We start from the raw sequence: 13,817 nt of genomic DNA, 5'->3' as shown, positions 1-13,817 counted from the left end.
TTCCTACTTGGCGGGAGGGGTGGGGCAGGTAGGGCGGAGTGGTGGGGGGCGGCCCAAGGGGGTGGGAGAGGGTCCTGCCTATGCTGCGCCTGGGCTGGGACTGGTCCTGCCGGCGCAGGGTAGCAGGGAGCTCTCCACACACTCACCGGACCTGGGCTAGGACTGGGTCTGGGGGTTCCCGAAAGTCGGCAGAAATTCCTACTTGGCGGGAGGGGTGGGGGGCGGCCCGAGGGGGCGAGAGAGGGTCCGGCCCACGCTGCGCCTGGGGTGGGACTGGTCCCGCTGGCGCAGGGTAGCAGGAAGCTCTTGGTGGATCCTTTTGTAGAAATGTATCTCTGGCCCTTTTTGGGTTTTTTTGGCGGAACTGGGGATTGAACTCAGGCTCTCGTGCTTGCCAGGCAAGCGCTTATTCTACTGAGCTATCTCCTTGGCCCCCTTTTATAGAAATGTAAAACCACACATTTTCTTTTTTCCAGGTGAATCTCATCTTCTGTTGGTTGGAGATCCTGGCACCGGCAAATCTCAGTTCCTCAAATATGCAGCCAAGATTACTCCAAGATCTGTGCTGACTACAGGAATTGGATCTACCAGTGCAGGTATTTAATGTGACAGCGTCAAGCAGTTTGTTTACTAAGAAGGTACTGCTCTTTTTCTTTATGAAAAAGATACCTATAGGGTAAATTTTAAGTTAAGTCGTGAGCCTTACTGCCAAAATCGAAGGAAATACTTAATGTTACTTTTGTATTTCTGAGAAAATATTTTAAAAGTTCTAGCTTCACTTCTATTTTAGTTTTAAACAGTGCTATAATTTTTCTCATTGTATGTGATTACTTTTGTATCTATTTATACCACAACATGTACACATCATCTGGCATTTTATCAAAACCCAGCAAACAATACAGGAAAGCAAGTGGGGGCAGTTACTTTATATTAGCTAGACGGGAGAGCCATAGTGCAGTAGTGCGCCCCGTCCGCCTTAGGGCCTCCGCATCAGCCGCTCCCGGGCAGGCTCACCCCGGGGCATCCAGCCAGCACTGTCCTGCAGCCAGTGGCTTCCTGCTGAGTGTGGGCTCCTCGGCACATATGGCTACCGGTCCTCAGCTGGGCCGGTGGTAGCTTTCCGGGTAACGTAGGGGATTTGGGGAATTGCATTTTAAAAATGTGTTTCGATGCTGTTACATATTTTTAGTTTTGATTTGAGTAATATTCCTCCTAAAATGATGTGTGCTGGGTTCATACATTTTAAATATGTAATTTTATACTTTGTTAAGGGAACTAACTTCCATGGCCTACCCTCAAACTCCTAACCAGCTTATACTTTATAATTTGTCATCTAACAGAAAATGCTCCACAACTATTGGTTCTGTGTAAGTACTCTCTGCTGTTAGGATACAGATATGACCAGTCTGTAATAAATGGTGACAAGAAGGGATTTGCAAGTTGAGAGGTATTGACCAAGTTCAAATACTGGAAGAGAAATAGACAAGAATATATGCAGAACACTTCCTGTGCGTTTTAGAGTTGCTGTGACCCAGGGTTCTTGAGTTCTGGTAAAACGGCAACAGCAACAAGAAATGCTGACGTTTCCCAAGCGATTATAGGGCATGCTTCTTAAGTAAGTGCATGGAGCGTCCACAGACTACTTGGGACATTTCATCGTGAATGGCTGCCACTTCAGGCTAGTAGAGTAAGCTGTGTAATTGTAAAAATCTATTGTTGCTTTTCTTCCACCCACAGGACCAGGGTAGCCTTTGTCAGCCTCTGTATTGCAACTCAGTAGGAAGTTGTACTGTACACACAGAAACATGAAAGGGAGCTTTTTTTTTTTTCTTTTTTTTGTATTTTAGGGAAGGGTCTCCAGGGTGTTCAGGGTCTCACTACTAGATCAGACTCATAGTGATCTGCCTGTTTACAGCCTCCCAAGAGCTGGGATTACAGGCATGTGCCACCACACCCAGTCTCAATCGCCCTGTCATGCGCCCCGGGGTGGGGCTGGCATGGCAGGCCTGGGAATTGAACCCCGGCCCGTGTCTGCCTAAGCAGGCACTTTAATCCGCTGAGCTATTTGGCCAGCCTGTGAAAGGGAGCATTTTCATAACTGCTTATTTTATACCAGAGATTAGATAAAAAAACTCTGAAAACTGTTGCCAACTTTCTTGGTAAAACTAGAAACCTCTAGCTGTGAACCAGAACCCCCAGGTGACGCCGGGGTGTGAGAGCACGAGTGCACGGTGCTCCCTGGACTTCTTGGCCGTTTTCTGAGCGGCTCTCCCGTCCTCCTTCCAGCCCACTCACGTGTCTGCTCCTAGCAGGGTAACACGCGCCTGTTTAGATTCCCCAGATGAAACTTTACTGCTTTCAAGGAGGGAGGGACAGGCTGAAGCCTTTAAGCTCAGTGACCATGAAGCTAAATGGGAAGAGAACATGCTTCTTCCTTCATTGTTAAAATCTGAATCTTTTTGTCACAGTCTAAAGTTGTCTTATATAGCCATAAAATTAAGATCGAGGTAATGAGCCAGGCGTAGTGGTACACATCTGTAATCCCAGTGCTTGGGAAGCTAAGGCAGGAGGATCACTCTGAGTTTAAGGCCATCCTAGGCTAGTGAGTTTAAGGCCAGCCTGAGCTACACAGTAGGACCCTGTCTCAAAAACCCAAAAGGAATCATTTTAAGTCCCAAACCTCCTCTATGAAAAATGGTTTTTTACAAACTAATATAAAAGCCTACTTGGTGTAACTACAGTGAGCTTTATAAATTAATTAGAATAAAAATTCAGCAGTGAATTGCTTTACTTGATTTGGGTTATTTTTTATTTCTAACAAGCACATATATCTTGTTCCTGCCATATTAATCATTGAGTTCTTTCTTGGAAAGTGTTTTTATTTTCACTTTGCTATTTTAACATTTTAATTGCAGTCCAAAAAAAAAAATGGATTTTCTTTATAAACTTTAACCCTTAGAGATATTTACTTTTAAAACCTATGAACTGTGGTGTATTAAAGTGTAATATCAAAACTTTGCTTCACTAATTTTAGAATGACAGGAAAATAGATGCAACTTGAGTCTGCATTTAGACAAATGCCTTTTCCTTACAATGAAAGCCTTAGAAGTACTGTATAAGTTTCAGATGTGAAGGCGCTGCTTACCTACATGATGTAGCTGCATCATGCCAGCAAGAGCGAGGTGAATGCATCCTGCCCTGCATGCAGCGGCACCTGAGACACTCTTCAGAGGGAACGCCTCTCTCTCACCGCAGAAAGTCCTTCTGGTGCAGTGAATGATGTCCTCTAAACACTGCTGTTCAGAAACATTCTGGGGAGGCTGTCTCGGAGATGCCCGCCTCTCATGCCGGGGCAGGCATGCCTTTCAAAATGCAGTATTTATATACTGCAGGGGCTCTATCATCACAACTTTTAAAGTTTAGAGTTTTTTTATGAATTAACTGAGTAGGTTTGATCCATTACAATCCCCTATTCTTAAAACAAGAGTTCCTATGTGCTCATAAATTGAAATAATAGGACAGTACTGATTTACAGCACATGTGCTCTGATAGCCTACACTGTTACAAAAACCACAGCCAGCAGGCCTTAGAAATCATTAGCCACATTTGCTATCTAATTGTAGAAATGCTACCCAGGAGCATGAGCAGCAGTAGTAGCCACAAGATGCTTTATTTTGGGGAGGCCTAGAACTGAGCCCTAAAATTATTGGTAGCACAGAGCTGACTGTAAATTTCCTTTTTAAGGGCATCCTTTCAAGTAGAAATCTGCTCCTGAAGTCAAAACCCGACTTTGTTTTCACAGGAAGAAGCCCTTTAGTAGAAGTGAAACTTTGTTCATACCAATAAAACAGCGGTCCAAAGATTACTGTCCAGGAGCTTTACAATCTACTCAAAAGATTCATATTTTTTATAAGTGCTTTAATTACATATAAAGGAGAAGAAAATAATATATATACTTTAATTCAGATTAGTTTCAGAACAAATAAAATAACGCATTAGAGAAAAAATTACTTAAAAATAGTTGTATTTATATTCCACAATTTGCTCAAATACTGGTTTTCTTACAAACTTTCTACAGGATGAAATTCTTCACATTGTGTCTTGACTATGTACTTATGGAATTTCAGGGAAATAGTTCTGTTTGTAATAGCTTAATCTGTACTAAAGGGATGGCGGGTGGTCACATGCAGTCCATGTGGGATTCTAACATGACGTTCAGCGAGTTTTCTGATGTGGACCACCCCTTTGACGCTGAAGGTAAAGCATCCGTTGACAGAAGTGACTGTAGATTTGGATTACTGCTCTCTGCATCTTCCAGTTTTTCTGTGTTATCTTCCCAATTAATGTGAAATCTTGTAACCCTGGGATTAGATGCCAAAATATTTCTTTGAAGCTAGAGGAAAGAAATGTATAAATGGTAAATATTAGGAAAGTTGCATCACCACATGCAAACAGAAGCCTAACGAAATGACTCTTGATGTTCTCCTGAAGGGCTCCATTCACAAAGGTACGAGCACTTCTGAATATAGCCAATAATCATGAACAGCAAAGAAATTATTTCCACAAAGTGGAGGGGCCTGCCCCATAGCTCAACTCTGGAAGTGGCTCCTTCAACAAAGCAGTCAAGCTCAGCTTGTTGTGGTTCCATCCCCACAACTCAAGCCAGCCAAACCTGCCCTGAAGGCACTCAGAGAAAAAAAAAAAAAAAAAAAATCCTTCAACAAAAACGGAAACCAGACAGTGAGGCAGTTCACCAAGGGATTGCACAATCCAACCCCTAAACAGGAAAAGTTTTTGTCTTAAAGATGTTTCAGAGGATGCTTTAATTCAACAGTGTTCAAGAAAAACAAGCAATTTCCTCAACTGCAACTCCTCATTATTAGTGGCCTTCCACCTTTTAGGTATAATGGTTTATTCTCAGAAATAGTCTCCAGTTCTCTTTTCTGGTTCTCACAGTGGCCACACATGTAACTGAGAAGCTGGACCAAGAGAAGGCCGTGCACACAGGGTGGAAAGCATTCCCATTTGAGCACCTGAAGGGAGAACTCTTCTACTGCCATGGATTTTCCTGCATGGTCTGGCAGACAGAATACCATATTCAACCTCATTTTCTCTGCACCCTTTCAAGATCCACTCCAAATGGAAAATCATAAGATACTCAATATCTCTTGAGGACAGGGCATCAGAATTTTGTTTTTTAGAATTTAACCTGCTTAGCATCATTAGAAATAATTAAGACCTTTAGTTTAATCTCTAAGATTAGTAGATAAAACAAAGCATGTAAGGATACAAGAATAGCAGCATTGGCAGGGGAGACAGCTGAGTGGCATAAGCACCTGCCTGGCAAGTGCAAGGTCCTGAGTTTGATCCCCAGTACCGCAAAACAGCAACAGTCATGTGAAAAACAAGCACAAAACTCTCAACAATTTTAGTAGTTTGGACAAACACACAGACTAGTCCCTGCAGCAGACAGGAGCTTGCACACCAAAGGCTGAGGGGGGGAAATGCCACACTGAGGGTGCAGAGGCTTCTTGGACAGGCTGTCTGCCCAGTGTTACCATGAAGCAGCAGGGCTGGTGGCTGTCCACGAGTGGAACAAGGCCTTCCCTGCCCCAGGAGCACCAGGGCTTCTAATCTGTTTCGTCTCAGCCTTTTACCTGGTGACCTGTGAAACAACTGCCTAAAACACTGTGTAGTACACGTCATTAAAAAGGAACATTACCTTAGAAAAGTCTGGTTTTACTGGTGGATTTTCCCTTAATTCTGTCTCAGTATATTCATTATTTACATAATAGCCGACTCTGATAAATTCTTGGCCTCGATAGGTGCAAGTAATGAGCACCACGGTGACGCCAACTGCATCTGCATCTGGAATGAGTCCGGGGTTGGGCGCATCAGCCTAGGGAGAGTAAACACAGGGCAGTTACTGCAGGTCCCCCCAGAGGGGCACCAGCACAGAGTGTGAGCCTGCGCAGTTGGCTTCTCCACATCTGAGCTCCTTGGCACTGGGTGCCTTACTCTACTCCAGACGGCAGGCAGGGGGACACGCTCCTTGTTATAAAACCTTTTATAAAGATTGTAAGCACATCTACAGTCTTATTCGTTCTTCTCCTGACTTTCACACTTAAATTAAGCAATCTTCAGTTACCAGAGCACAGCCATGTGTTGACAGCCGATGTTTAACTGCAGTGCTCTTCTCTGCTGCCCAGGACATGTACAGTCTCAGACCCATTCCACTACCCCCGCAGACACACTAACACGAAATGAGTATAAAACTGGAGAGTAAAGAACTATGCAACAGCCTAAAAGATCCTCTCTGAGAACACTCTGCTAGGCACTGTAAGGTAGTGTGCTGCTCAGCCCACCCTCACTGGTGGAGATTACGCCTTTGATCTGAACCTTGAGGAGATGCAGCAGGTGAAGCACAGATAGCAAAGAACCAGAAGTAAAGGGCACAGACAGGAAAGTCTGGCTATGGCCTGGGGCAGCCACTCCTCTGTCTGCTATGGCCAGACGCCACTGCCATCTTGGCCTCGGTGAACACCAGCCAAAAGCTTAGCGGGGAGCATTTCAGATAAGGCATGAATGACACAAAAAGGCGCAGGATATACCCCACCCTTGCTCTCTGCTTTCTCTGTCTCACCATTCTCTTGCCTCTCTTCTCAGAGCCGAATTCCTCTCCCTGGAGTGTTGGTAAAACTAACAATATCCTACCCATAGCCTGCTGTCACAAGTAACATCTAAACAGATCTGTTCAGGCTTCCTTGCTAGACTTTTATACTTTGTCTAGGCAAGGCGTTCCATCCGGGTATCTTTATGCCTATTTTAAAAATCTTAGATGCTTATTCCCATTTCTGAAAGATACAAATCTCAGTTCTAAAGCCCTTCTCATCACTGTTCCAGAAGTGCGCATTACACAAAAAAAGGCCCATATTTTTCCACCTCTGTGCCTTGAATGTACTGCTTCTTCCCTTCTATCGTGAAAAATTCATCTTTTGAAATCTGCATCACTGCCTCCTTGGCAAGGCCAACTCTAACACAGAAGGTACAATCAGAAGCTTCCTGTTTTATGTCTCTGTTGCTTGACACACCCTCTAGCAGTGTGTGCCAGCATCCCAAGCCCGTCTGTACGTCAAGCCTCCCCGCTAGACTAGTACACTTTATTCAGGGCAGGCGCTCCAGTCAGTTATCCATGTTACCTGATGTTTGATGCAGCTATGAACATTTGTTTGGGTTTTGAAGTTTACTCCTATGCAGTGCCTGTCCTGAAGGGGTTTGTGATCTCTCTGCAGACATACGAGGGTGGGGCCAGAACGTCCTGGAGAATGTGCGTTTGTCCTGGGTCCCGGCAGGATACCCACAGGAGTCTTAGGTACCCGGAAGTGGTAGGGGTGGGAAACAGGTCCCTAGTGCTGTGGGCTCCCCTCAGAGCCCCCCACTCGGTGCACCGGTACATCCTGAGCAGATGCAAGTAGAAGAATGCGCATGTCCTTCACGGGGACGCAGTGCAGCCTGGAGATGGGCAAATCTGCCGGCTTTGAGGAGCACCACCAGGCAGTGGTCTGGACATCTTCCTGCTGGCCTCTGACCACTTGTGAGAAAGGCATGTTTATTCTGAGGTAGAATCATGGCAGGACCAAGAGCGCACTAAGTACTAAGGCACAAAACAGCAACTGTATGATAGGCCAGTGGTGGCGCTTAGGCCGCTTGTGTTCCTGAGAGTCTACGAAGCTCACCATCACTGCCTCAGGCATTTTCTGTTGATGCTGGTGAACTCTGAAATGCGTGGCTAAGCACGTGACCCAGGTCACAAGTCCTCCTGTGCTTTCTGTTCTCCCCAGCACCATGTACATGGATACCAATGGAAAGCTGCCTACCACTGGAAGGTAGTATTTGCTAACCAGCTTTACTGCCACAGGACTGTAAGACAGCAGTTAGGGCAGTGCTCTTACCATAAACAGGACAGATGCACAAGGGTTTATTTCAAAACCAAGGCGTTTATTAGTCTTCACAGGAACATAAAGGTATGTACTGGGCCCCTATGCACCCAGAGTTTATTACGTCACAATTATCATCAGTAAGATCTGTCTTCCCAGGCTGAAAACGAGGAAAATTCTGCCTTTTTATACAACAGTTTCAAGAAGCTGAGAATAAAAAATTTCTAATTATGGTATAATTTATACTAAGGACTTTATTCTTACATGGCAGGAATTGACCCATATTCTCTTAGAGTGGGGACAAGAAGCTGCACAGGGAAGCCACGTGTCTAGTACACAGGCTGGGGTCAGCCCCAGGTCTGTGCCATGGGGCTTCCTCCTGCAGCACAGGCATCCTGTCACCTGGTCTCAAACAACTCAGGTGATAACATCTGTAGCTAATATAGTTGAGCATTCTAATTAGCACCTTTGGAGCTGTTTTCATTAGAGGCACTAGGTTATCTTGCGCTTCCTAGTGAAAATGAGTAAGGCGTTCGGACCAGGACTCCGAGTTCTGTGCTGGGCTGGCATCACAGACTGACCCTCCGCCCCTTCCAAGGATGGTTGGCAGGCAGGATTCTGTTAAACTGGGCCCATCTGCCCAGTGAAGAAACAGGCAGAAGTCAGATTCTTCTTTGTGGATTAAGCCTGCTCAGCTGGCATTTGTGGTAGGAATACGTGTAATGATAAATACTGTCAGTGGTATCTGAGAATAGTTCGTATTCGATTCTTCCCCTAGTGAGGTGGTGGATAACCGCAGCAGTCCCCTATCATGTGTGTAGGTTGGATGCTTTAGTAACTGTTGCACCTCCATTCTAGTGACCCAGAATCACAGTTGCCAGCTAACATGCCTGGTAATCTCGCTCAATTCCTGAGGAAGCTGAACTATAGCTGTTTTGGTTGTATCGTCACTCCTAGTGATTGAAACCTTACGGTGAAGCTGCGTACTGGTGATCGGTAGTCATTTTCCTGCCGCTATGTAACCCTAACGACAGGGTTACACCACATGGTAAAACATGCCTTGAATCTGTACTTTGGGCTACTCAAGAGCCATGTGGAGACGTGGCCAGAAGTTACCAGCACGTGTTCCCTGCTTGATACAGCTGAAGGCTTGCCGTATGCTGTGTGTGCACAGAACACAACACTAACATCTCTCAGCACACAGAGCCAAGAATCTAGCCCCTGTGAGACAGAGACTGCCTGAAACACAGCAGAAGCAGATCCGAGTGTTCAGGCGGGAGTGATTTAACACAGAAGGAAATGGACAGGACCCACAAGACGGCAAATCGTCTTTAGGAATGTATTTGACACGTTTATCAAGACCCATCTTACCTGAAATACAAACATGTGTCTTCCTGCAGGAACCGGGCCCACTAAGACAGAGTCCAAAACTTGATCATACTCTTCACTTTCTGCAGAGCCCACATAGATAATTTTCCACTCCAAATCTAGAGTTAAAAAGCAGAACATTATTTCAGATCAGTAATTACACAACTAGATGTGCCCCTTCATGTTAATGTACCTTTTAACCATTTACTGGCTATTAGATGGCTCCTCACAGCAGAAAATCCAGACAGGCACATAAGTGCTCCTTAAAAAGTTTTTATCAGAGTTAAAATGCTATCAGCAGTCCTGGGGTTCATTTCCATTTGAGTATTCTGAGACCTTTTTCTCTTTTGTCTTTTTGAGATGGGGTCTCTATGCAGTTCAGCCTGGCCTTGAACTCACTTTGTAGCCCAGACTAGCTGGCCTCAACTCACAATAACGAATGCTGGGATTATAGGCGTGTGCCGCCACGCCTGGCCCGAGAACTTGCCTAGTAAAGGAGTCGGGAACATCCATGCAGAGTTCCCTGCCTATCTGTGGCGCCAGCCCACCGCATTTTAACAACTCCTTCAACGCACATTAGGAGCGCTCCCAAGCAGGAAAACCTCCGGCCGAGCTGCCTAGTGCTCACCAGTCGGGGGCTGCAGCTTATCAGGTGAAGCAGTGCTGCGACACCGTCGCTGCCTCTCGGAGCTGAGACCACAGACCAAGACAGTCTTGCTAACAGTCGTTCGCACGTGGGGACGCGCGTGACTTTCTCTACTCGATGGGGCTTCTCTCGGCGCCCCTCATGGCACATTCTTTAATTTGAAACAAGAGCCCAAGATCCTTTTACCCTTGATATGCATTCATAAAGATGGGAATGAGCAGGGAAAGACACTGTGAAACCTAAGTTGGCATGCAACTGATCGCGCACCTTCCACAGCATTTTCTGGGGGGCAGAGAGGAACGACACTGTGGCCAGGTGGAAGACAAACCACAGAGCACTAATGTTCTCTAGACTTCTTATCCCCAGAGGGAACTGGGACAGTGGCTGGCCAGGCTCCCACAGGTGGGCTTGGGATCCTGTGTGGAGGAAGTGGAGAAGCAGTGCAGGTACTGCAGCATTTCTCACTCACCAACTTACTGAGCTGGAAGTTAGGTTTTTACTTCCTCTAAAAGTCAGGAGTGACATTCCTGAGGGCCTGTCACTTCATGGCTCTGTCCTAGACTAAGACCACTTCTATTTCCAGCTTTTACCCCATTTCCTGATGCAGCTTCCTGCCTCTGGCATCTCACAGGGTCACCACTGTGTGGATGGGGGTGGGAAAGCGGCCTTGCGGGCCTCAGTCAGAAGGCAGAGCATCCGTGCGTTGCATGTTAAGTGAAGCAGGGGAAGGGGCTGCCAGGACTGGAGCAGAACGAGAAGGGGAGGAGGGGCGCAGCCAGGTCCTGCCCAGCTCTGGAGGCCAGCAAGGTCCGTTCACACCAAGTGGCAGGGCTGCCCTGAAGTATTTGCTCTCCCTCTCTAGGCGGGATGAGCCATACGGCCTTATGCACACCAGGCCACGACTGCCACTGAGGCTCAGCCCTGGTCTCCTCGGCGCTGGAGCAGCAGGGTCCAGCCCTCCACAGAGAGGTGCTCAGGAAACGTGGGAAGCTAAGGAAACCCACCAGAGGGGATGCAATGGCTGAGGTTTGAAGTTAGGATGTACTGCACCAGGACCACACGTGTCCCTAAATTCTAAGGACAGCAGCAGCAGCAGCAGCAGCCTGGCTTCTGCAGGGCTAAGGGGAGGAGGTGATGGAGCCAGTGCTGCTGCAGGCCTGTGTGAGGTGTCTGCCAGCTGTTTAGGGGAGAAGCTGGGCAGTGCCAGGGAGGTGTGGAACTGCCTGAACTGCCCATGACAGCCGGGCTTCCTGGGGAGTTAAAGGCCAAGACAAATATGCAGTAGCTGTTTTAAGAAAGGGCTGGAATTGCCACAGAGGTATTCATAATACGTTGTTTACTTTTAAAGTATCTTGCCACATCTATAATACTCTCGGACTCCTAACACTGTGAACTATCACAGGAATGTAGCCAGACTTACACTTACTTTGAAAAGCTACCAAGGCTGGGCCTTGGTCCGGCCACTGTACACTTGTCAGCCCTCGCTGGCTTTTGAATATGCATGTGATTACACAACACTCACATTAAGGTCACACACAGTGTGCAAACAAAGTTCAAGCTCTGCGAGCTTAACTACTCTACCCAGATGCACGCGGCTCACATACTCCTCAGTCAGAACTGCAGCTGTTCAGCTGCAGCACCAGCACCTGTGACTGGAAGAGAACTCAACAGTGGACTAAGGAAACTTAACCCGGGGGGCGGGCTTCCAGAGAACAGCCGCAATGGAGCGGTAATCTTACCTTAACAAGTACGTGCTGTGACTCAAGAACACCTGCACATCGATCTTATGCCATGGGATGTGTGTAGTAGCTGTTGGGTTCCAAATGGTCAGTGCCATTTTGAATTAGTATCAGTTCTTTTATTGTACTTAATTTCTGTGGCACTGGGAATTGAACTGCTCCTCTGCACCGAGCAATGTCCCCGTCCCCCTTAAACTGTTACTGTGAGGGAGTCTTGGTAAATGGCTATCTTGCAACCCTCCTGCCTCAGCTTCCCAGAGAGCCAAGTTTCCAAGTGTATGCCAACATGCCCAGCTATTTTTTTTAACCTAGGTTTTATTCCCTGGCTCCTTATACTCCAAGGAAAGGATAACGTTTCACACAGGTTACCACTAAAGATGTTAAGTTAATCCATTTAATCAAGGCTTTCCCAGCCTTTAAAGTACAGTATCTCCACTTGTGGTGGAGGTAGGTGAGGGAAGCCATCAAGGGAATCTGAAGTTGATCACACTGGTGGAAGGACCACTGGCCAAGGCGCAAGTATCTGAGGACAAAGCACATGTGCCATTCTGGTGCACAGGGAACATTCACATCGGTGCTCCTCGCCTAAGTGGCACCAAGCCTCTGTAGGACTGGTGACCCCGGAGAAGGCCTAAGTTTCAACCCTCTATTTTTAAGGCTGTTCTCCTCCCCAATAGAAATCTTACTTTAGAAACAACCTAATTAACTTAAGGACATATACTTCTAAAGCTTTCTCCATGGGGCAGGCAGCTTTAAGGAAAGTGAAAATACTTGGAGACTACTAAGTTATGCAAAATGGTGGCTGAGCTGTGGTTTGGGGCTTGAGATAGAATAGCTTAAAGATGAAAACTCTGAATAGTCTGTAATTTTAGCAGTAGAGTTTTCTTAAAGAACCATAATACAGAGGTATGAAACCTCTCGGGACCCTTTGCTAGGCAAATTCGAGTTCCTTAATCCACACAGCCTCTAGGTGGAGCACAGAGGCATAGCACCTTTTAAAGACTCCTTTGCAGTTTTGGAATGACTCAGCTTAAAGTATTTTAAAAAGTACTAAATGCCCAGGGATGGTGTCCTGGGTGAGGTGTCATCCCTGGACGTAGGTGCATCCCTGACCTTCCTGTGATTGGTCAGGTTCTGATGGAGCTCAGGTAAAATGGAACACAGTTTGGCCTCTACCAATAGGGCGTCAAAGGAGCCAGTGGAAAGGCCCTGCCTTCCTGCTTCGGCATGGACGCCTAAAATGGAGGGGGGCCTGGTGCGCTAACTCCTGGCTAGAGCTCAGCGCCTGCTGCGAGGCGGGAGCTGGGCCCAGGCGATTTTCTTCTGTTCGTCTACCTGCCTGCGCAGTCGGCATGAAAAACGGGGCTAGTGGATGAGCTGCCTACGGGAGAGACTATGGCTTCAGAGTAATAAGAAAAATGCCTTCTATTTCTATTGTCAATGCTGTATTTGGAAATACTCAATTACTAAAGCATTCTTCGGAATGTGGCTCATGTAAGTATACACGTGTACCTATGCTCTGCACGTGTATTAAAACAGCAAGGCACATGCTAAAGTGTTAATTGTGGTTGGCCAAAGGAACGGGAAGTACTAACAACAGAGGACTGTTACTTTATATATGTTTGTTCAACTTCCAAAAAGTTTACTGCAACGGGTGTAATTAAAGTCAACACAAAATATTTTAGAGATAAAAAGTTAATTTTTAAAACAAAAAGCTTTACATACCATGGCTAGTATAATACTTTCAAGTGAATTTTGTTAAATATCTTTGCCAGTTCAAAGATGTTCCCTTGCTTGGCTGTAAAATTAAGTGAAGTTAAACTTCTTTTCAAATTCTGAAAATGAAGCACTAAGTATCTTCCTACATCTCAGAAAGGGACCAGTAAGAATGTTCTGCAGAGCAGAAGCAGCTGTTGCGTGGAAGCAGAAATGCACCTCGGGCTTGCTCGCCCGGGTGTGCACTTAGTCTGCGGACAGGCTCTTCGGACCGCTGCGGGCCAAGCCGCAGCACGGCGAGCTCCGCGGAACTTGCGAGTGCGAGCGCGGCTTGGCGAAGGTGCAGGCCGGGACCGGGACAGCAGCGCCGCGCATCCCGGGGCGGGGCGGAGCGGGGCGGGGCGCGGCTGG

At 46.6% G+C, this 13,817-nt stretch overlaps 2 protein-coding genes across 3 annotated transcripts in view; one reads left to right on the top strand and one right to left on the bottom strand.

Annotated features, from left to right (window-relative positions):
* The window catches only part of Mcm9 (minichromosome maintenance 9 homologous recombination repair factor), a 106,543-nt gene that overhangs the window by 26,016 nt on the left and 66,710 nt on the right, over positions 1-13,817 (top strand). For both annotated transcript variants that reach the window (XM_023714237.1, XM_012514553.2), the window contains one exon: positions 477-596. In XM_023714237.1, coding sequence (XP_023570005.1) covers positions 477-596 — 120 coding nt within the window. The remainder of the gene's footprint in view (positions 1-476; positions 597-13,817) is intronic.
* The window catches only part of Asf1a (anti-silencing function 1A histone chaperone), a 10,275-nt gene continuing 465 nt past the window's right edge, over positions 4,008-13,817 (bottom strand). Inside the window, exons 2-4 of the mRNA XM_004630228.2 lie at positions 9,309-9,438; positions 5,723-5,899; positions 4,008-4,393 (exon numbers count right to left, since the gene is read on the bottom strand). Of these exons, the coding sequence (XP_004630285.1) occupies positions 4,181-4,393; positions 5,723-5,899; positions 9,309-9,438 (520 nt within the window). The 3' untranslated portion in view covers positions 4,008-4,180. The remainder of the gene's footprint in view (positions 4,394-5,722; positions 5,900-9,308; positions 9,439-13,817) is intronic.

The sequence above is a fragment of the Octodon degus genome, unplaced genomic scaffold, assembly GCF_000260255.1.
Source record: "Octodon degus isolate 3935 unplaced genomic scaffold, OctDeg1.0 scaffold00034, whole genome shotgun sequence".
In the NCBI taxonomy this organism is placed as follows: Eukaryota; Metazoa; Chordata; class Mammalia; order Rodentia; family Octodontidae; genus Octodon; species Octodon degus.
Note: the sequence above shows the minus strand (reverse complement) of the source record. Positions and strands in the feature narration are given on the sequence as shown.